Consider the following 24,213-nt stretch of genomic DNA (forward strand, 5'->3'; position numbering starts at 1 on the left):
TTGTTTTTTTACAAGGTAAGTTTAATGCTAGCTAGCACCTTACCGTGGCTCCTTGCTGCACTCGCATAACAGGTAGTCAGCCTGCCACGCAGTCTCCTCGTGGAGTGCAATGCAATCGGCCATAATCGGTGTCCAAAAATGTCAATTACCGATTGTTATGAAAACTTGAAATCGGCCAGTCCGATTAAATCGGTCGACCTCTAATATCCACAGTAAAATGAGTCCTATATCAACATAACCTGAATGGCCGCTCAGCAAGGAAGAAGCCACTGCTCGAAAACCGCCATAAAAAAGCCAGACTATGGTTTGCAATTGCACATGGGGACAAAGATCGTACTTTTTGGAGAAATGTCCTCTGGTCTGATGAAACATAAATATAACTGTTTGGCTATAATGACCATCGTTATGTTTGGAGGAAAAAGGGGGAGGCTCGCAAGCCGAAACACAGTATCCCAACCGTGAAGCACGGGGTTGGCAGCATCATGTTGTGGGGGTGCTTTGCTGCAGGAGGGACAAGTGCACTTCACAAAATAGATGGCATCAGGAGGCAGGTAACTTATGTGGATATACTGAAGCAACATCTCAAGACATCAAGTTAAAGCTTGGTCGCAAATGGGTCTTCCAAATGGACAATGACCCCAAGCATACTTCCAAAGTTGTGGCAAAATGGCTTAAGGACAACAAAGTCAAGGTATTGGAGTGGCCATCACAAAGCCCTGACCTCAATCCCATACAATATTTGTGGGCAGAACTGAAAAAAGCATTTGCGAGCATGGATCCCTACAAACCTGACTCAGTTACACTAGCTCTGTCAGGAGGAATGGGCCAAAATTCACCCAACTTATTGTGGGAAGCTTGTGGAAGGCTACATAAAACGTTTGACCCAAGTTAACTAATTTAAAGGCAATGCTTCCAAATACTAATTGAGTGTAAGTACACGTCTGACACACTGGGAATGTGATTAAAGAAATAAAAGCTTAAATAAATCACTACTATTATTCTGACACATTCTTAAAATAACGTGGTGATCCTAATTGACCTAAAATAGGGAATTTTTGCTTGGATTAAAATGTCAGGAATGTGAAAAACTTAGTTTAAATGTATTTGGTTTAGGTGTATGTAAACTTCCGACTTCAACTGTACTTTATTGGCTATTCTATGTTCTGGTTGGTAGCTAACGTTACCACTCGAGTGGCCAACGTTAGCACCGTCATGAAAATGGGCATCTGGGAAGCCCTAAAATATTACATTTTTCTAAGTAGTGCGAACGCTTGGGAGCAGGCAATGTTGAAAAGTAATCTTTACATGTTGTACTTTTCTTAAATGTAGGTAATTTGTAAATTACAAACAAGCTGACAAGAAAATTGCATTTGAAGAAGGTGCAGTTTTTGCTGGGGCGAGGCTTTACGTTCACGCAGGATGCCCAAATGGGTCACTTATGTCGCGTAGCTGAGAGTAGAATGTATTCGGTTCAGTCAGTTGTTCCAATAAACCCTTCCCAGCTAACGTAGATTATGCTGGCTAGCTGGCAACTGCATGGCGCTAGTTAAAACTTGTAAAAGTCAGTGATGTTATGTAGATGAACAAGGGATAAATAATTTGCAGTATTGATCACCAATGTTCCCCTTAACTGCGCACCACCACCGGGACTGCCACGAAGAAGAAATGCTGAGCAGAGACAAGAGATTAAACTTCACTGAGTTCACCCCATTAGTTTTCACTATATAGATCAACGTTTTTTTCTGTGATCAAATCAACATTATATTATCCCCTTTTCAATTAAAGAAAACAAATCTAACTTTGCAAGAGTCTGATTTTGTTGTAGCAGAGCCAATACAATGTTATTAGCAGGGTTATCCCTAGAGCGGTCTTTCAATCACCCGCGAGTGAATGCACTTTTTTAGAACAGGTCAGAGCCGCGAGTGTGGACGCATTTGTTCATATTCTTTGCTAGTTAGCGAGTTATTTGCCCAGTTATAGACAAGTATAGATCAGCAATGGGAAGTTATTGCTACCTACAAGAGCACAAAACGTGTAGGCTACATTTCAAGTTGTCTTTGAAAAGCCAGTCAGGTAAAAAGCTTGTCTTAATTAAAAGGGGCAGCAGGTAGATCGTATCCCGGAGCTGACAAGGTAAAACTCTTCGTTCTGCACCTGAACAGTTAACCCACTGTTCCTAGGCCGTCATTGTAAATAAGAATTTGTTCTTAACTGACTAGCCTAGTTAAATAAAGGTTCAATAAAAAAGGGTGAGTCTTGCATTTGGAGACAGCAAATAAGCCAATAAACAGAGGGGTAGCCTACATTGTCTGTATGGTAATAATAATAATAATAAATTGTATATTGTTAGTGGTTTCTTGCATCACACAACAATACAATTTACAGTTACCTATTTGGCCCATGGCACTACAGACCAAGTCAAAATGCATGAATTCATGGCAAGCCCTTCATATAATATAAAAACATTTTTAAAAGTCTCATGTAATGTAGGCCTGCATTGAACACCACATAGGCTATTTCATAGAAATCAAAAGCTATTTCCATGTAAATGTTTTGTTGGTAGGCCTACATTATGCTCAAATAGCCACAATAGCATATTGGCTACGGTCTAAAATTGTAAAGGTACAACCTCAGTGTTCACTATAAACGCACACCGGAAGTTGCACAAAATTCACCAACAATTTGCTCAGGGCCCCCAAAATTTAAAGGGAACATTGGTGGTCACAATCTCCAATTTGTTCCATCCCACTTGATTTAATGTTTTATTAGGATAGCAGCCCACATGAGAAATAACTTTAATATTGCTACCATCTGGATCACGTGATAGTCTTCACTGCTCAATGGGGATGTACAATATTACGTTTCAAATTCTCGCTGAAGTTTCTAGCCAAATTGGATATTGTGGCTAGAAACTTCAGTGAGAATTTAAAACTTAATATTGTCCAGATGGTATCAATATCACAATTTATTCCTCATCAGGACGACTGACTGAACCCGTTAGTCTCCACTCAACTCTCGCTGCACGGAAAACATCATCAATTTGGTCACCAGGCATGTCTGTATAGCCTCTTTCAGAGGTGTGAGGAGGATCTCCGCAGACCCTTCATGTCGGGGGAAGTAATTTGGCCATTGGCGATCTGTAGAGTTCTGTCAATTAACTTAATTCTAGCATTACACATTATACTAATTATGTCCGATTTAATCAACAAATATGATAGTCAGTTTAAATAAGGTTAAGGGTACAAGACTGTGTACATATCTGGCTGTGTTGGCAGAAATCACTACATATCCCATAGAGCCAAGCGGGGAGAGTGCCCATTGTTACTGTTCCAAGACCAGTCAGAGGCAGTGCTTGACGGGCAGGAGCTCACCAGAGCGGAGTACCGGTGTTGGAATTCTCCATCCCCTTCGCATGAACGCGCACACAGAAATATTAATTGCTGCGACTTGCTTGCTAGTTAACATTTCTGATCACGTTAGGCTGCATTTCAATTTTTTTAATGTCGGTTTGATCGCGGGGGAGGCACTAGTAACGTCTGTAGTTTTCAAGTTTGGTTATGTTTCAAATGTATTCTATAAATACATATATTTGCTAAAATTCATCTCTCCCATGTCTTATTTAACTAGTAGTTGTTCTGTAATGTTTATTGCTTGCCTACATTTGACTCTCTCCTATGTTTAATATAACACACATACATTAATAATTAATTTCGGTTGCCTATCCCGAAGTGAAGTTTGTGCTAGAGAAAGTATTTGACTAGCCACAAATTTTTAAAAATGAGGTGGAGGAGATTTCGGCAAGGCCATTTTATTGCCTGACGAAATTCTTACCCCTTTCTATCTTGGGACTGCAAGGCCTGGCACACTTCAGAAAAATTTTGGTGGCTCATGTTGACCAGTAGTGTGTGCCACGGGAAGTATTTGACTCCAGCCACAAAATTAAGGAAATTAGAAGCGGGGACGACGACAACGATTTCAGCAGGCAAGAAAATTAACTTGCCAAAATCACCCCCCACCCTCAATTTACTTAATTTTCTGTCAGGGGGGAGCTTTTCGGCCCCAGACCGGCACCTAAAATGTTCTACTGCTTAAACTCCTGTTCCTCTTATAGAATATTAGCTCAAAAGTAATGTGGCGATCCTGCACCTAAATATCAACCGTCCTGGCACTCAACATGAGTACCTATTTCAGTCAAGTCAGAAGCATCCAGCAAACCCTATGCCAATGACGCGGGTGTATCTCTAAACTGAATTTGGATGCGAGTTAAGTAGTGCAATGATATCCTTCGCCACCTCATTTTATGAATATGCATAGTCATCTCGAGACAACTACTATAACGTGATGTTTCTCTAAGTTGGCGGCATGTCATTTATACTACTTATCAGTACACTCGTAACAGCTGAAGCATTACAAAACTTATATTCGATCAAATAAACCTCACGTAGAAAAGAAAAAAAATGTGTTGACCAAATGTAACACTCATTGACCTCCATACAAAAACTCATTGATTTGTGGGCGAAACAACGTCACCTGCTGGAGGGAAACAGATTATCCACCGAGTTGTCTCGCGCATTACTGCGCATATGCAGGCTGTCAAAGGCACTCCGACAAAAGTTGTTTTTGACAAATGAAAACGTGTCAGTTTGGCACTTCTACGAGGTCGGAGTAATACCATATTCAGCAAGACATTGGCCTGACATTCATTAATATATTGGCTCAAATCTAGGTAGTGCCTTTAGATTTCGATCAAATTAATTTTGGAATAACATTTCACTCCTCAAACCCTGGCCTGTTTCGCAAGCGTTCCCAGAAGTCTCGCGATATTGCGCCTCTGGGTTTAGAAACTGTGGTGGAACTTCCAAAATAAACCATCGCCCACGGGAGGCGGAGCTGAAACACAGCCAGGGATTTCTCCCTCCTCCACCCGAGGAGTTACAGCAGCGATTGTATGACAACCGTGCCAGTGTACAGATTACGAGACATTGACGAGTACGCACATTTTAATTCGTTCTGAATCGGGTTTTGGCATGCTTCTGCTGAATACAGCCAAACAGGCGCCTCAACTGGATTCGCCTATGTGACTTATTCAGGCTCGGAAATAACACAGCTAACCATTTCGATCGACGTAGGCACCAGATCTAGAATGTTGTCAAACACAAAAAGCCATATGGTTATTGCTAGAGCGCAAACATTTTAAGCATGTAGCCAACAGCTAACCAGCTAGGACAGAGGAAGGACATTTCTTCAAGTTTTATAGGATTGATGGCAGACAAGTCTCGGTCTCCCTCCATATAGCTAGCAGATTGTAACTGGAGCGTCACATTAGCCCTGCAAAATCTCTAATGCTAGCTGGTTCGATATGCCCCTCTTACTTTTTCTACCGAAAATTAACAGGAACGATTGAAATGCTGCGTTCTAAAGCAATACGGGAAACATAGCAAATTATATTATTTCCTCGGTTGCAGCAGCTTTGTTGTGCGTAGATTTGGCACTCGCAACGAGGACAATGGTTGAAACCTGATATACAAGACAACAATTTAGATGATTTCGTTTGAAACATGCAAGTCAGTTGCCCTCCACATTCAATGCCAAAGTCAAATAGGAACTATGAAACATTTTGTAAGCGTCATTACAATTGAAGTTACAGGCAATTCCGTGTCAAAAGCAGTTGTAAATGTCTTAGTTTGACCGTCTTGATTAAATTCTGTGTTTACTTTGATACTCGGAGTAAAATGTCCTATTCACCACAATAACTCCCTCCCCCTGCCGATCCATTTGCAAACTGTAGCCTATACATCGAGGTCTGCAAAATACTACATAGTATATATATTTTTTACTTCTCTGGAAGTGTAAACAATTTATATAGAACCCCATTTACAGTTAATTCGTGTTCTTTCAGCAGCAGAAACGCATACTAGGGGGAAATTTGGCTTGCAACCATGTCCTTATTTTGTCCGTTCCTTTGGCATTATCGCGTAAACACCAATACATTTGCAAGAACAAGATTCATAGCCTATATGCCCTTAACCTTCCCAATCTTTATGAACGTCATATGGTTCGAAATATGAAGGCAGAAACATTTATGTTTGCTTTACCAGCTGTTACATACCTAGGAAAAATGGTCTTCTCACTCCGGATTCGTGTTTGTAACAAAATAGTTGGAAACGCCCCCCCCCTCCTCTTGCATTGGCGTACACTTCTTCTTACGTCACTTGAGTTTAAATATTACCCGCCAAACTGTTACCTATAGGCCTACTTTTTTTTGCTGGTCTAGTCTAAGAAATGTAATAGTTTTAAACTAATAATGATTTGGTATGAACTTTGATTCATATATATATATATATTTTTTTTTAAATTGTAGGTATTTCTTGTCAGTAGATTCTATCCAGATGTATAAGCTATGGCAAAAGACTCACCTGGTGAGAACAGAGTAAACAGCAAAAGAGGAAGACCTTGATGGTTGAAATGTTACCAATCTTTATTAAATAGCCTTTGGGAGCAATTAATGTGAGCAGAATTTTTTTGTAATGCATCTTATCCCATAGAATTAAAAATGGTACATAATGTAATATCTATTCTCGATTAGGCTACCTTCACTTTCAGTTGGATGCCACCAGGTTTCCTCCAAATTAAGAGCATCTCGATTCAAGCAAGCCTAAATTATAACCATGGAGTCAAGACATGAGGCATGACACTTAAAAAAGAAAAGCCTCTGCTACTTTTAACTTCTATGATATCTTAAATGCATGCAGACTGAGAAGTGACACTTGGCCATAGGCTACTGCTGTGTTGGAGCAAAAAACAAAACCTGTGAGTTGAGTCTGTGCAGTAAATGCAATTGTATTCACATTTGTCCAACAATACTAAGAAAATTGAAGTAAGATGTAAGGATAGTATGAAGGCTCAATAGGGGCGACAACTTCCCCGTGGTGATAATATTAGGGCATCCTATCATTGATGTCCAAACCACTACTACTGGACACAAACTTAAAAATAAAAAAAAAGGTAAACCGCAGATAGCCGTTACTTGCTCTTGCTAAAACTTTGCGTTATCACAGGGGAGATGGAATACTAAAGTTGGAGTTGAAAAGATCTTAGCTCCCCCTTCTGGAATTTATGGAGCTTTTGGCCACCTCAGAAAGCTGCAAAACAATCCTGGAGCCAAGACTAGCCTTTTATAGATGCTAAGAAATGTAAACAAGTCACAGAAAAATAATTACAGCCAAATTAATCATTTTCTTCAAACTTAGATTTTTTCAGAATTATGATTAGTCTAAACAAACCAGATTCAAATATGACAAACGCACACAATCAATTGGGAATCACCATTTTTCATTTAATATGCTGAATACACTGTTTTGGTCTTCCTTTGAAAGGTTATTGGACATATCCCAATCTCCTTTGATTGGAAAACATAATACTTGGCAAAACAAAAATTGGATAACAAGACAGAACCATTTCAAATGCACATGTGTAGACAAATGTTGGCTTTTCATACAGCATAGTTTGAGTCAGTTGTCCTCAATCATACTAATAACAAGTAATGTTACAACTGAGAATATAATTTAAAGTAGATACTTTTAAAGTCTGAATACTTGTAAGAAAAAGTTGAATACAATAGAAAAATAATATTGGTCACACTTTGTGTCCGTCATTGAAAGTAATAATTCTAAAATAATTAAGAGTGCACGAGGATGGCGGATTTAAATGAGGCTCCCACTTCAAGCAAATTCAATATGAATTCAGTTACAAAGAACACATTATTTCATCCAACTATAAGATGCCATGTAATGATGCACAGGCACTGTACAGCAATGGGAACGGTAATATTCTATGTATAATCATGACAAGATGTCAGGTTCAGATGGATTATATTCGGAAAGTATTCAGACCCCTTCACATTTTCCACATTGTTACGTTACAGCCTTATTCTAAATTTGATTAAAATCACCCCCCTCAAAATCTAAAACACAATACACCAGTGACAAGGCAAAAGCAGGTTTAGCCATTTTTGCAAATTTATAAAAAAGTGAAATATCACATTTACTTAAGTATTCAGACCCTTTACTAAATACTTTGTTGAAGCATCATTGGCAGCGATTACAGCAGAATCTTCTTGGGTATGACACACCTGTATTTGGAGAGTTTCTCCCATTATTTTCTGCAGTTCCTCTCAAGCTCCGTCAGGTTGGATGGGGAGTGTCGCTGCACAGCTATTTCCAGGTCTCTCCAGAGATGTTCGATCGGGTCAAGTCCAGGCTCTTGCTGGGCCACTCAAGGACATTGAGTGTCCAGAAGCCACTCCTTTATTGTCTTGGGGTCTTTGTCCTGTTGCAAGGTAAACCTTAGTCTGAGGTCCCAAACGCTCTGGAGCAGGTTTTCATCAAGGATCTTCTGTACTTTGTTCCATTAATCTTTCCCTTGATCCTGACTTGTCTCCTTTTACTGAGGAGTGGCTTCCATCTGCCCACTACCATAAAGGCCTGCTTGGTAGAGTTCTGCAGAGATGGAAGCTTCTCCCATCTTCACAGAAGAACACTGGAGCTCTGTCAGAGTGACCATAAGGTTCTTGGTCACCTCCCTGACCAAGGCCCTTCTTCCTGGATTGCTCAGTTTGGCTAGGCGGCCAGCTCTAGGAAGAGTCTTCGTGGTTCCAAACTTCAATTTAAGGATGATGAGGCCACTGTGTTCTTGGGGAACTTCAATGCTGCAGAAATGTTTTTGTACCCTTTCCCTAGATCTGTGCCTCGACACAATCCTGTCTAGAGCTCTACGGACAATTCCTTTGACCTCATGGCTTGGTTTTTGCTCTGACATGCACTGTCAACTGTGGGACTTTATACAAGTGTGTGCCTTACCAAATCATGTCCAACCCAGTTGTAGAAACATCAAGGATAATCAATGGAAATAGGATGCACCGGAGCTAATTTTCAAGACTCATAGCAAAGGGTCTGAATACTTATGTAAATAAGGTATTTAAAACTTTTTTGTAAAAATGGTCTAAAATCCTTTTGCTTTGCCATAATGGGGTATTGTGTGTAGATTGAAGATTTAATTTTGTTTTTATACATTTCAGAAAAGCTAACAAAATGTGGAAAAAGTAAAGGGGTCTGAATACTTTGAAGGTCAAATGTCCAATCAACAGTAATCAAGTTATATTGTACCTGCAGTGCCTTCAGAGTTCACACCCCTTTACTTTTTCCACATTTAGTTGTTACAGCCTAAAAAAATTGATTAAATTAAGATTTGTGTCACTGATCTACACCCAAATGTCAAAGTGGAATTTTGGTTGTGGAAACAGTTAACGCTGAAATGTCTTAAGTCAATAAGTATTTAACCCCTTTGTTGTGGCAAGCCTAAATAAGTTCAGGAGTAAAATGTGCTACAAATCACAAGTTGCATGGAATCATTCAGTGTTCAATAATAGTGGTTAACATTAGTTGAATGAGTACCCCATCTTTGTACCCCACACATACAGATAATACATTGTAAGGTCCTTCAATTGAGTAGTGAATTTCAAGCACAGATTCAACCAAAGAGACCAGGCAGCTTTTTCAATGCTTTGCAAAGGGCACTGATTGGTAGATGTGTAAAAATATAAAAAGCAGACACTGAATATCCTTCTGAGCATGGTGAAGTTATTAACTAGGCTTTGGACGGTGTATCAATACACCCAGTCATTACAAAGATAAAGGCGTCCTTCCTAATTCAATTGCTGGAGAGGAAGGAAAATGCTCAGGGATTTGACCATGAGGCCAAAGGTGGTTTTAAAACAGTTAGAATTTAATGGTTGTAATATGAGAATGGAACATTGTAGTTACTCCACAATGAAGACACATTTCAGTTGTACAACTGACTAGGTATCCCCCTTTCCCAATACTAACCTAATGACAGAGTGAAAAGGAAGCCCGTACAGGATACGCAAATTCCAAAACATGCACCTTGTTTGCAACAAGGCACTTAAAGTAATGTGGCAAAGAAATTCACTTTTTCTCTGAATACAAAACTTTGTGTTTGGGGCAAATCCAACATCAATGAGTACCACTTCATATTTTCAAGCATGGTGGTGGCTGCATCATGTTATGGGTATGCTTGTCATTGGCAAGGACTAGGGAGTTTAAGCTAAAAAGAAACAGAATACAGCTATAAGCAAATAAAAAAAATCATAGAGAAAAACCTGGTTCACTCTGCTTTCCAACAGACACTGGTAGACAAATTCACCTTTCAGCAAGACAATTACCTAAAACATAAGGCCAAATCTACACTGGAGTTGCTTACCAAGATTGTAAATTCCAGGTGTGCAAAGCTCTTAAACTTACCCAAGAAAACATAAAGCTGTAATCACCGCTAAAGATGCTTCTACAAAGTATTGACTCAGGGGTGTGAATACTTATGTAAATTCGATTTCTGTATTTAATTTTCAATAAATGCAATAAAAAAAAACATGGTTTTCACTTTGTCATTATGAGGTATTGTGTGTAGATGGGTGAGAAAAAAAAATATTTAATTCAGGCTGTAACAAAATGTGGAATAAGTAAATAAGTGTGAATACTTTCTGAAGGCACTGTATATCACACGTATACAATCTCCTATAATTGTGATTTCACCTTAAATGCACTTTACCAACACAAGAACTGTAATCTCTAAAAGCACAAAGTGCTTCAACATGGCTGTGTATAAAAGTCTATTGCACTTTACTGAGGTGAGGTCTAGGACTGGTGTCTTAAAGCGGAAGCAGGGTTATGGCCTTCCTACACCAGGTCCATCGCAGCATAGGCGGCTCAATAGACGTACATGACACAACTGAAGCATACGGAACAACTACTGAGTGAAAGCAGCGGCGACCAAACATTTAATGTCACGATCACTACAAGATTTTCACAAGGAACGTTTGAACAGCCAATGTGAATGACTTACAATAACAGAGTGAAGGCAGATGGTTCATGTGTTGTCAGGAGGCCAGCTCTTAATTATTAGATCTGCAGGAAATGCATTGAGATACCAACTGCTCACAAAAACATTAATGTGTTTAGTATTACTTAAAGTTTAACTTAAGGTCACCTATGCATTTTAACTCTCAATGGTTGAGGCTTAGATTGGGGGTAGGGTAAAATGAGAAGTCCACATGCATCTCAGGGGCAACTTCTACATGTAGCCATTCAATTCAATGGCCATGGGGAAGTTGGGGGAGGGGGTCGTTCCAGGAGGGGTTCAATGCTTGTATGCCAAGTATAGTTGTATCGCTAAGGTCACAACGACAATACCAAGAGGCAAAAGACCATTGAAAAAAAAAAAAAAACTATTCTTATTATTACTTTCTTCTCCAATACCATTCTTCTCTGCTTTCACAGGTAGAGGATAGAGAGAGGGAGAGAGCAAGAGAAAAGGCCTTCTCAAAGACCACTGAACTGGTCACAGATGTGGTAGGTTCTTAAAAAAAGGAAGTTGAACGCAAAGTTCATGTCATCGGTTACTGCTAAGTATCTGGATTACACAAGACACCAAAGCTAACGACAGACTCGCATAGACACAGATAACGGCCACATAATGATTCAAAATCTTCCTCAGAAGACACAAAACTGACAACATTTGTTGCCAGGTTGCTGTGTCTTGTATGTTATTATGTCTTACTATCTAACATTTTTCATCACAACTGTGGCTCTGTCAGAAGTGGCAGAGTCAGAAGGAGGAATGAGTTGGTCTTAAAGGCCTCTTAAAAAGGGAAGAAGTGATGGCATTTGCTAGAAGTGGGCATGCTGATTGGCTACAAAGTGTCCCCTGGATTCACAGATTGGCTGCGAGAAGGGTCACTGATAGGCTACGACAACACCCAGGGCATCACAGATTGGCCGTGAGAACTATGAGGTGACCCCCAGGCATCACTGATTGGCTGAGAGCAGGCCCTGTCTCTGAGCATGCTCCAGGATGGCGTTGTGGCAGAAGTAGTACTGGTCTGGAGTCTGGATGGTGAAGGCCCTCTGCGTTCTCATCCGCCGCACCGTCTGACACACGTTGAGCGTCCCCACATCCTGCAGCTGGGACAGACAGATGTCCAGGGCACAGAAGGTACCTGGGGAGAGGAGAGGGAAGGCGGGAGACATCATTATCAACAAATGTGTTGTGGGGAAAATACAGGAATAACATTAGTTCACTATGGCCCTTCATACATTATAGCCAAGGTGAACAGGTGCCTTAGAAATAGAATCCCTATTAGAGAAATTGAGGTGACACCTATGACTGTCCATAGAGAGTCTATGTCATTCTGTGCTTTACACCGATCTTACCACAGGGCTTATTTTTGGCAGGAAAGAAGATAAAGGTTCATACAGGCTTATATCGAACTTATGATATCATGTTTTATGCGTCTTTATTTGGGACTCAAGGACTAGAATGAGTCTGACACGCATAGACTAAAAGAGTGGTGGTCGTCAATGAGAATTAATAATTCACCTGTTCTGCCGATGCCAGCACTGCAGTGAACCACCATGGGGGGTCCCAAGGGGTGGCCCCTCCACTGGGGCCCCATGGTCTTCACTGACCGCCTCTGCTGCCTCTTGACAGCCCCCAGAAAGTCAATGAGCGTCACGGCCGAGGTGGGGACGCCGTAGTCGGGCCAGCTCAGGTACTGGAAGTGGGTCACCTGCCTCTGCTCACAATTCTGGAACACACACACGAGATGTAGCTTCAGAAATGGGTGAAAAAACCACCAAATGTTTTGCAATTGTTCAAACTCGATAGAAGTTTTGATATTAGGCAACAGTCTAAGAAGAGATGGTAGTGTGTGCTATAGCTAGATAATCTCAGATTTTTGTCCTTGGAAAAACAAAAACAAATTAATCAATGGGAAGGCATGCATTCTCCTTGGGTAAAGGGAGCAGAGGTCACTTGAGACCTGTAGCTTGCTACTGTACCTCCATGTTGTGCAGCTCCAGGGTGGTCTGGTTGTAGTGGGAGTGATTGTCCACCCTCTGGTTGACCACAGCCATGTGACCATACACCTCCTGGCCGCCTTCCTCCAGAGGCCAGTACTGACCACACTTCTTCCGACCTCCCTCGTCCGCTCTGCAATACACAGATCGATTATCTCCATGAGGGTATAGACGATCTTTCTAGAACCTCTAGGAAGTGCCCCATTGTAACCTATAATATTTGGGTCTGGTTCACAACAGTCATTTCCAAATGTCAATGATCCATTTAACAACAATTCTCTACATCATGCCCACTGGGTAAAACAAATATGCAAGAAGATGAACTACCTTGTTGTCATGACAATGACTAGCACGTTTTGCTCCCAGACCATCCTCCAGAAATCCCCATAGGTTTTCTCCAGTGGTCCTATGGACAGCAGAGGGTAGAATGAAGAGAATAAACTACTTTTAATAAAGACATCATAAAGCAGGGGTGTCAAGCATACGGCCTGTGTATGTTTGACACTGTGTCCAGTTTATTAGATACATCGATCTAGTACCAGGTTGGACCCCCTTTGCCTCCAGAACAGCCTAAATTCTTAGGGGGGTAGAAACGTTGCGCAATTGGCACGAAGGGACCAAATATGTGCCAGGAGAACATTCCCCACATCATTGCAACACCAGCCTATACCGTGACACCAGTGCAGGATAGGGCTATGGACTCATGCTGCTTATGCCAATTCCTGAACTCAATATACTTTAAAAAAGACAAAAAACAAATGGAAACTGTGTAGAAATGATAATGACATACATTTATACTGTTTCTTGACTGTGTCCCGCTCGCAAGTAATCACACAAAAAAATAAGCTTATGGCAGCGTTTGGAACTGCCGATCAAGAACGCAGAGTTCATCTCAGCCTATGCTGCCCTTCAGTCCCTTGACTTTTTGGCCCTGAAGGAGACATGGAACACCGCTGCTCTCTTTTCATCTGACTATGTTCTCTCTCATAGTCCGAGAGCATCTGGACATCGCGGTTATGGCACAGGGCTACTCATTTCTCCTAAGTGGAGATTCTCCTTCCTCCCTCCCTAGCAACTTCAACCTTCCGACGTCTGCCTTCGATTACTTTCTTTCAAACTCACTCTTTCCCCTCCTTTTGATCTCACTCTTTCCCAGTCCCCTCCCACTCACAAGGCAAGCAATATGCTTGACTAGAGGCTGTTCACCTACTCATCTCAGTGCAATCCCCTTCCAGGTCTCTGATCAAACTACCTTGTTTCCTTTTCTGTCTCCCTCTCCTCCAAACCTAGCCACTCAACCCCTGCAGCTTATCCAGAACACTGCAGCCCACCGGGTGTTTAACCTTCCCAAGTTCTCCCATGCCACCCGCTCTTCCGCACACGCCACTGGCTTCCATTTGAAGCTTGCACCACAACAAAACCATGGTACTTGCCTACGGAGCTGCAAGAGGAACTGCCCCTCCCTACCTTCAAGCTATGCTCAAACCCTACACCCCAACCCGACCACTCCCTTCTGCCACCTCTGGTCTCTTCCACACCTACTGGAGGGCAGCTTGTGCTCAGCCCAATCCAAGCTCTTCTCTGTCCTGGCACAATGGTGGCAACATAATCCCTGCCCATCTTCCTAAAACCCTACCTCTTCTTAAATAATCCCACAGCACACCAACCCCCACCCCCTTTGTGAACTAACACCCCCCCACTAGCTCAGACTTTGCTGATAGCTACTTTGAGGAAAAATGTACTTTGACTGATATGTGGTTGTCCCACCTAGCTAACTCGCTCTGGATAAGAGCGTCTGCTAAATTACAAAAATGTTAATGTAAAGCTAGGGAGTCTGAAAAGTAAAGAAACTAGGATAGAGGACTAGCTTTTGCAAATTTAGACTGAGGAAATAACTAATTTCAACATCCATACCACATCCCCAACAAGAGAGAAAAGAAGGGAAAAAAAGTAAATTTTATCACATTTTTGACTGCACTGGGCATTTAAAATGAGTCTATGTATCACATTTTCAACTGACTCAATTATTTTGTCAATCATCAGGGGGCTATAAATGCTTATGACAAGTCTTACAACGCATCCACCGCATTTTACCTGCCAACTTTAGGGTTACCAAAATACCAATAGTTTGAGAACCAAAGGAACCTCTTACAAATGAATAAATATCCCATGAAAAAATGTATTCGTGCAAAAGTATCTGATGGTGAAACTAGCAGGTATCATAGACTGACGACTTTGTACCTTGAGTACCGATGTACGCATTCTTCTGTTTGTAGCCGTCCATGAAGCTGGCATTGATGTAATCTGATCTCTGTGGGGAAAAACAGGACTTTGTCACAGCGAATGATAGAATAGGAGTCTTGTAACATCAGAGCTGTACAGTAGCAATTCAGATACCATTATACAAACATATGAAAATATAGCTCAGTTATTTGTGTGTCTTATTAGCATATTCAAGATTAATCAATCATTTAAATTAATATTTTTCAAGTTCTGGGAACCACATGTAAACAGTAGGCATAGGTGCGTTTACAAAGACAGACATACTTACAGCAAGTCTAATGCACTTTGAGCTTGATGAAAGGCAATGCCTTCAGAAAGTATTCCTAGCCTTTGACTAATTCCACATTTTGTTGCGTTACAGCATGAATTCAAAATTGATAAAAAAAAACTCTTCTCACCCACCTACACACAACACCCCATAATGACAAAGAGAAAACATGTTTAGACATTTTTGCATTTATTGAAAATGAAATACAGAAATATCTAAAATTTACACAAGTATTCACACCCCCTTGCTATGACACTCCATTTCCCTTTGATCATCCTGGAGCTAGCGCAACATGATTGAAGTCCACCTGTGGCAAATTCAATTGTTTGGACATGATTTATACATTGAACACCTTCCTAATATTGAGTTGCACCCCCTTGTTTCCTCAGAACAGCCTCAATACATCGGGCATGGACTCTACAAGGTGTCGAAAGCAGTCCACAGGGATGCTGGCCCATGTTGACTCCAATGCATCCCACAGTTCTGTCAAGTTGGCTGGATGTCCTTTGGGTGGTGGACCTTTGTTACACACACAAAACTGTTGAGCGTGAAAAGACATGTACTGGCATAAGCAGGGGGACACGTCTGGCACTACAGGATTTGAGTCCCTGGCGGCGTAGTGTGTTACTGATGGTAGGCTTTGTTACTTTGGTCCCAGCTCTCTGCAGGTCATTCACTAGGTCCCCCCGTGTGGTTCTGGGATTTTTGCGATCATTTTGACCCTACGGGGTGAGATCTTGCATGGAGCCCCAGATCGAGGGAGATTATCAGTGGTCTTGTATGTCTTCCATTTCCTAATAATTGCTCCCACAGTTGATTTCTTCAAACCAAGCTGCCTACCTATTGCAGATTCAGTCTTCCCAGCCTGGATTTTTTTTCTCATTTTGTCTGTCATAGTTGAAGTGTACCTATGATGAAAATTACAGGCCTCATCTTTTTAATTGGGAGAACTTGCACAATTGGTGGCTGACTAAATACTCCCCCCCCCCCCCCTTGTATGTAAATGAGATATCTGTATTTCATTTTCAATAAATGTGCAAACATTTCAAAAAATATATTTTCACTTAGTCATTATGGGGTATTGTGTGTAGATGGACAATTTCTTTATTTAATATATTTTGAATTCAGGCTGTAACAAAATGTGGAATAAGTCAAGGGGTATGATGAATACTTAGTGAAGGCACTGTATGCACGATGCACAGGTGGTTCCTAGAAAGTGTTACTATCTCTTGTATTATGATTCTGTAAACTTTAACTACATTTAACGTCATTTAACTTTTGAGAAGTACACACCTCGTTTCTTCTGGTTTTCAGGTGAACTCTTGTTTGGTCAAGACACAGGACATCCCCATAGCGATTCCTCTCCTGGTTGTATGCAGTACTGGAGAGATTGACACAAAATCAACCAATGGTGATTTATGAATATCATAAAACAATACATCAAGTTCCTACTGGTGCAAAGTTTTGCCACTAAGTTTGATACTTTACTTCTTTCCTTGGAAGTTTAATTGATAAACCTACAGTCTCCTCTCATTTGTAACCCAGTGAGGGTTCAGGGGCCTCAAAGAATCAGAGTATGAGTGCTGCTATATGATCAGTTTTGCCTCAGATCATAAAGAATACAATTACACGGACAGGAGAGATTTATCCTAGAGCAGCTCCTACGCAGACGCTTTGTGAATATTGGCCCGGAACTCTAGGCTTCTCCCAGTCCAGCTCAAAACCCTGGAAATGTAGACTGACCCAAAGCTAAACCTTTATAAGTGCTTCTATCCATCTACTCACAGGGCACAATGGAATGTCCCAGGTGGTTGCTCCTTGCGGATTTCCTCATACTCCAGGTGGATGCCTGAGCGCTGGAGCCTGCCCAGGTGGGCCATGAACTCAGGCAGACGCATAGCCTCAGGCCCAGGGTTGTGGACCGACGAGTCCTCCAGGGGGATGCCAACCAGCTCATCCACGGGGTCCACACGGCCGTTCTGCCCAGCCAGAAGCTGCTGGTTCCAGCCGTGGGCATCCAGGGGCAGCAGCCCCCCCAGGTGCTCAGGGAGACAGTCCCGTGGGAGGTGCTGGCAGAGGTCAGACATTCTGACCATCTGGACCTGGGAGAGGAGAGGGGAAGGATGTAGGAAAGAGTGAGGGCTTCACCTACCACAGTCAAATAACTTCCTTGCTCCGTTTCAAAACACACTCCCGTCATTACAACTGGACCACATGTCAATACAAGTCTGGAATCCTTTAGGACATCCTGATTTGTAAGCTGTAGGTTTCAGCCTTCAGGATGTTCAATGGATTCTGTACAATAGAGGATTAGGTTGATTTCATTCCCATTCAATGCATCAGATTGAAAATGTGACTCGATAAAAAAAAAAAAAAAAGAGTAAGTCGATAAATAAAACCAGGGTTTCAAAAACTAATTTCTGGGGCCTCCCCTGGGTGCACATTTTGTTTCCTTCCCTAGCACTACACAGCCGATTCAAATAATCAAAGCGTGATGAGTCGATTATTTGAATCAGCCGTGTTATCAGCCGGGGGGGGGCAGGACTGAGTTCGGGAAACTCAGTCCTGAGTGTGTGCTTTTAATTTATGCTCCCATGACCCATTCAATAAATGGATTCCAGTTCTGATGTTGCATATTAAGGCCATTCTACAAATGTCATCTCAATGAAAAATGTGATTGTGGTGATAACACCAAGCACCCAAACTCATGACCTCCTCCAGTTCATCAAAAGATGTAGGTTAAAGTTAAAACGAGATCAATGACTAACTCAAGTTGTCTTTCTAGTTCTGGTGAGGCAAATCAAAATCACTCTTCTGCCTTTCTTAACTAATCTGCTTTAAGAGATACAGTACATGCTGTATCTATAAGAGGCACGCAAAAGATTTGTCATACCGTTTAGTGAAATGGCACTGTTTTCCAAATAGAGGGCACTACTTTTGACTAGGGTCCATTGGGCTCTGATCAAAAGTAGTGCACTATATAGGGCGTAGGGTGCCATTTTGGACGCTGCAGTGGTGATTCCTGATACCAAACATTGGCATTCCCTGAGGGGAGTGACTTCCTGTGTAGAGGTCACAGTGGAGACACCTTGCATCCATCAATCATGACAGCTGAGGAAGTGCCTTGTGTACCAATTACATGCAGGGGTGGACAGCGGGTTCACCTTCCAACGTCAGGTTTTATACACTGGAAGGGATCTTAACGATCATCCCAGGTCCCAGGAGTGTTTATCTGCTTCTTACTAGGATATGTTCCTAAACTACAGCAGGGAGTGAAAGGGGTTACTGGTGTAATGTCTTGAGACACAGGGGCCATACTTCGCTCTACACTGAGGCTAAGCCTATGATAGTGCACCATGCCAGAATATATCTCCATGCTGCATCTGAAAAACCACTTTTAAATGGAAACTGATGGCACAGCTTGCATGGTGCTAGCAACACCAGGGTTGTGTGATTCCTGCATTGGCCACATATTTACATATTACATATACTTAGGAAGTAGGTTTAGAACATCAGCCACGGTCACACATTCTTGATAGTTAAAGTTGGACTTGGTGCTCGTTTCTGAAGATATGATTCTGCCCATGGTGAGAATAATACCATTGCACTCACCCTCTCCCTGAGTTTCTCCTTAAGCAGCAGGCTCAGCAGGTTGTAGGGCACGCGGAACCAGACAGGGGCACCCACTATCAACACTTTCTTCAGCCTGGCAGGGAACGCCCCCTGGTGGAGAGCAGAGCTGCAATTTTGGAACGGTTTTGCAATCCTGGCCACTTTTTCATAAACATACATTTTCTGTCAACATATTATCCTGGTGAACAGATATTGACACACTACTACAATATGCTGGCTCAGTACTTTCTAACCTTGAGTAAGTTGAGGATCTTCTTGCTCAGGTCCAGCTCAAAGTTGGTGTAGTTGGAGCCCGCCATGTCGTAAATGAACACCAGGCCGTTTCTTTGAGTTTCAAAGCTGGAGGGAAAGAGAGTGTGCAAAGCTGTCATCAAGGCAAAGGGTGGCTACTTGAAGAATTTCAAATATATTGGTTTGTTTAACACTTTTTTTGGTTAACACATATGGAATCATGTATTTCATAGTTTTGATGTCTTCACTATTATTCTACAATGTAGAAAATAGTAAAAAATTAATAAAAACCCTTGAGTAGGTGTCCAAACTTTTGACTGGTACTGTATGATGGTAATACCTTCTTAATACATTATAAGCAGATTTATAATTCCGTGTGCTATGCATTATGTACTATAATGAATGCCATTGATGCACATAATTAGTGGTGTAAATATATATGCCTGCCAGGTCACACACATTACACACCAACATGTCTCATATTTGGTACAATTTGTCAGTTTTTTTTTTACCCAATGGTCTTGATTTTCAATGAAAGGGAATTGATCATGTAATTTAAGCCGGAGTCGCATCCACATAACTGAACAGATAATACTGGTCCTCCGTAGCTTAGTTGGTAGAACATGGCGCATGGAACACCATGATAGTGGGTGAGATTCCCAGGACCACCAATACGTAAAAACATGTCTTTGGATACAAGTGTCTGCTATATGACATACACACACACAGCTCAAAAAAATAAAGGGAACACTAAAATAACACATCCTAGATCTGAATTAATGAAATATTCTTCTTAAATACTTTTCTTTACATAGTTGAATGTGCTGACAACAAAAATCACAAACATTTAATTTGATAATTTATCAACCCTTGGAGGTCTGGATTTGGAGTCACACTCAAAATGAAAGTGGAAAACCACACTACAGGCTGATCCAACTTTGATGTAATGTCTTTAAAACAAGTCAAAATGGGGCTCAGTAGTGTGTGTGGTCTCCACGTGCCTGTATGACCCCCCTACAACACCTGGGCATGCTCCTGATGAGGTGGCAGATGGTCTCCTGAGGGATCTCCTCCCATACCTGGACTAAAGCATCCGCCAACTCCTGGACAGTGTGGTGAAACGTGGCGTTGGTGGATGGAGCGAGACATCTTGTCCCAGATGTGCTAAATTGGATTCAGGTCTGGGGAACGGGCGGGCCAGTCCATAGAATCAATGCCTTCCTCTTGCAGGAACTGCTGACACACTCCAGCCACATGAGGTCTAGCATTGTCTTGCATTAGGAGGAACCCAGGGCCAACCGCACCAGCATATGGTCTCACAAGGGGTCTGAGAATCTCATCTCGGTACCTAATGGCAGTCAGGCTACTTCTGGCGAGCACATGGAGGGCTGTGCGGCCCCCCCAAAGAAATGCCACCCCACACCATGACTGACCCATTGCCAAACCGGTCATGCTGGAGGATGTTGCAGGCAGCAGAACGTTCTCCACGGCATCTCCAGACTGTCACATGTGCTCAGTGTGAACCTGCTTTCATCTGTGAAGAGCACAGGGCGCCAGTGGCGAATTTGCCAATCTTGGTGTTCGCTGGCAAATGCCAAACGTCCTGCACGGTGTTGGGCTGTAAGCACAACCCCCGCCTGTGGACGTCGGGCCCTCATACCACCCTCATGGAGTCTGTTCAAATGGTCAGAAACAGACACATGCACATTTGTGGCCTGCTAGAGGTCATTTTGCAGGGCTCTGGCAGTGCTCCTCCTGCTCCTCCTTGCACAAAGGCCGAGGTAGCGGTCCTGCTGCTGGGTTGTTGCCCTCCTCCACATCTCCTGATGTACTGGCCTGTCTCCTGGTAGCGCCTCCATGCTCTGGACACTACGCTGACAGACACAGCAAACCTTGCCACAGCTCGCATTGATGTGCCATCCTGGATGAGCTGCACTACCTGAGCCACTTGTGTGGGTTGTAGACTCCGCCTCATGCTACCACTAGAGTGAAAGCACCGCCAGCATTCAAAAGTGACCAAAACATCTGCCAGGAAGCATAGGAACTGAGAAGTGGTCTGTGGTCCTCATCTGCAGAACCACTCCTTTATTGGGGGTGTCTTGCTAATTGCCTATAATTTCCACCTGTTGTCTATTCCATTTGCACAACAGCATGTGAAATTTATTGTCAATCAGTGTTGCTTCCTAAGTGGACAGTTTGATTTCACAGAAGTGTGATTGACTTGGAGATACATTGTGTTGTTTAAGTGTTCCCTTTATTTTTTTGAGCAGTGTATATAAAATCTCTGTTCTCACCTCTCCACAGCCTGGTCCAGGAGGTAGAAAAGAGCTTGCAGGACAACATGGTTGCCCGTCTTGTTGGGGTGGTGGAGTTTGGCCGTGTACAAGGCTATGGAGGCGCCTGATGGGTCTCGCACACTCTGGTAGAACAGAACAGACAGGGGTCAAAGTAAGGAGCGATTAGGGTGTGCATCTTAGCTGCACTGCGGGGCACAGATGCCAACGTCCTAATATTCAAATAAGATTCTATACCAGTACCTTAGTTGAGCAAAGGAAGATAATAAGCAGCACATCACAAACCAGAAGTCTTTTAAAACAGTGTTAAAAAGTGACCGCAAATTTAATTTAGTATTAACGTCAATTTTTTTCTGTTGATCTAAACACACAGGGAATTGTAAGTGGTATTCTGACAGAGGTGCATAAAGTTGACAGTAGAAGTACATACAGGACTAGTTGCACACTGGATCCAACATGCAATCATCAAATACATGGGACAGAGCAGCAGCGTGCAGGTCCAAGTATCTAAGATGGGGTCTGGGTTCAGGTTGACCACAAGGTGGCAGAGAAGACATGACCATGAGAAGCAGTGAGAGCTTTGGCCACGTGGAAGCACCTGGGTTCACAGTCAGATTTAAAATGGGCGCCGCCTCTCATCTCTGAAGGAGTGACTTGTATGAAACAACCAGTATGAAATGGGACATTGCAATTAAGTGGAAACAATTGTTAAAACAAGGGTCCCATTCAATTAAAACAAGTTACCAGGTTACTGGAGTATCAATGAAAATACATTGTTCTTGCACTTTGCGCAACTGTGTGACCTATTCAAAATGACAGAATTTCAACTGAATAGTCTAGTCTGAACCGCAACAGTGAAGAGCATACAATACATTGCCACAATTTACACTCACCTCAACATCCAAAAAGCAGATTGAGTGACTATTTTGACAAATTTAATTTACCCCTTTATCAGGGCCCACATTCATAAAGTGTCTTCGAGTGAGAGTGCTGAATAAGATGTTTGACATTTTAGATTAGAATGAATAAGATTACGTGGAAGACATGATCCTAGATCAGCACTCCTCCTAGGCGCATAATGAATACGGGCCCTGGACACTCCTGTTATTTGAGGGCAAAATAGTCTTACGACTAAAAATACCTGACAGGATACAGACAGAGGGCCAGTGCTGAAGTGGTGGAAGTGTTCTTTCTGTGAGGAAGGAGGTGGTCTCAAATTGATGCAGCAGACTGGCAGTGGCGTGACAATGGGAAGGGAGGGGGGAGAGAGAAGAGGGATCGGTGACAATCAGCTGTCATAGCTCTAGCCCTGCTGACTGACTCCGATTTCCAGGCAAGGAGGAAAGGGAGAGAGGGAGGGACCCTTCACTACCACACTTGATCCCAGTCCAAGACAAACTACATGGAAGGACCCTGACTTCTCTATTTGAACTATTGAGTTATGAACCCATTGCAACAGTCTAAAGACTACCAACATGATATCTTACACCCCCCCCCCCCCCACAACATTCTTGCTGAAACTCTACGCAGCTTACCATTAACAGTTACAATTCTGAATTACTATAAAATAGCATTTTGAATTCAACATCCAATTTATATTACTAGTAGTACTACTACTAGCAGCCTTTTACACTCATACCCGTATATCAGTTGAAAATGTCAAATTTGCACACTGATAAGTGCCTAAATTGAAACCAGTGGCTGTACAGTAACATGATCTCAGGGACTCAGGATTTTGTCACAGCTCTAAGGATTTTGACAGCCGTTCTGACTTAGACCACCACACACGACTAGAAGTTTCCCCCATCCTCCCACTAATTTGGCAGCTTTTGCACATTTCTTCATTGCTTGAGTGAGGGAAATGCTGTAACTTACAAGGACTATGTGTTTTGAAAGCTGAGACGTTGATGATTATAATACCACATTGATGTCATACAAGCAAGCCAAACACCCATGAGTCCAAATGTGCACCTCACATTTCCATTTCATAAAACTATTGTAATATACACGGAGTGTAAATTACATTAAGGACACCAGCTGACCAGGTGAAAGCTATGATCCCTTATTGAAGTAACTTGTTAAATCCTCTGGCTCTGGCTTAGAATACATGGATAACTACAAATACCTAGGTGTCTGGCTAGACTGTAAACTCTCCTTCGACTCATATTAAGCATCTCCAATCAAATTAAATCTAGAATCCGCTTCCTATTTCGCAACAAAGCTTCCTTCACTCATGCTGCCAAAAATACCCTTGTAAAACTGACCATCCTGCCGATCCTTGACTTTGGCGATGTCATCTATAAAATAGCCTCCAACACTACTCAGCAAACTGGATGTAGTCTATCACAGTGCCATCCGTTTTGCAACCAAAGCCCCATACACTACTCACCACTGCGACCTATACGCTCTCGTTGGCTGGTCCTCGCTTCATACTCGTCGCCAAACCCACTGGCTACAGGTTATCTACAAGTCTCTGCTAGGTAAGCCCCACCCTATCTCAGCTCGCTGGTCACCATAGCAGCACCCACTCGTAGCACACATTCCAGCGGGTATTTCTCACTGGTCACCCCCAAAG

The 24,213-nt window shown here is 42.2% G+C and overlaps 2 protein-coding genes across 4 annotated transcripts in view; both read right to left on the reverse strand.

Annotated features, from left to right (window-relative positions):
* Positions 1-6,165, reverse strand: part of sin3aa (SIN3 transcription regulator family member Aa) — a 32,467-nt gene extending 26,302 nt beyond the window's left edge. The window contains 1 exon segment of the mRNA XM_029668730.2: positions 6,110-6,165. The gene's annotated coding sequence lies outside the window, so the exon portion shown is untranslated.
* Positions 6,166-7,315: 1,150 nt separating this feature from the next.
* The window catches only part of ptpn9a (protein tyrosine phosphatase non-receptor type 9a), a 43,824-nt gene continuing 26,926 nt past the window's right edge, over positions 7,316-24,213 (reverse strand). For all 3 annotated transcript variants that reach the window (XM_065022722.1, XM_029668733.2, XM_029668734.2), the window contains 10 exons: positions 21,639-21,763; positions 19,347-19,452; positions 19,093-19,203; positions 17,266-17,582; positions 16,774-16,861; positions 15,171-15,240; positions 13,257-13,335; positions 12,912-13,062; positions 12,451-12,658; positions 7,316-12,070 (listed from right to left, as the gene is read on the reverse strand). In XM_065022722.1, coding sequence (XP_064878794.1) covers positions 11,880-12,070; positions 12,451-12,658; positions 12,912-13,062; positions 13,257-13,335; positions 15,171-15,240; positions 16,774-16,861; positions 17,266-17,582; positions 19,093-19,203; positions 19,347-19,452; positions 21,639-21,763 — 1,446 coding nt within the window. In that variant the 3' untranslated portion in view covers positions 7,316-11,879. The remainder of the gene's footprint in view (positions 12,071-12,450; positions 12,659-12,911; positions 13,063-13,256; positions 13,336-15,170; positions 15,241-16,773; positions 16,862-17,265; positions 17,583-19,092; positions 19,204-19,346; positions 19,453-21,638; positions 21,764-24,213) is intronic.

The sequence above is a fragment of the Oncorhynchus nerka genome, linkage group LG9a (genome assembly GCF_034236695.1).
Source record: "Oncorhynchus nerka isolate Pitt River linkage group LG9a, Oner_Uvic_2.0, whole genome shotgun sequence".
NCBI lineage: Eukaryota > Metazoa > Chordata > Actinopteri > Salmoniformes > Salmonidae > Oncorhynchus > Oncorhynchus nerka.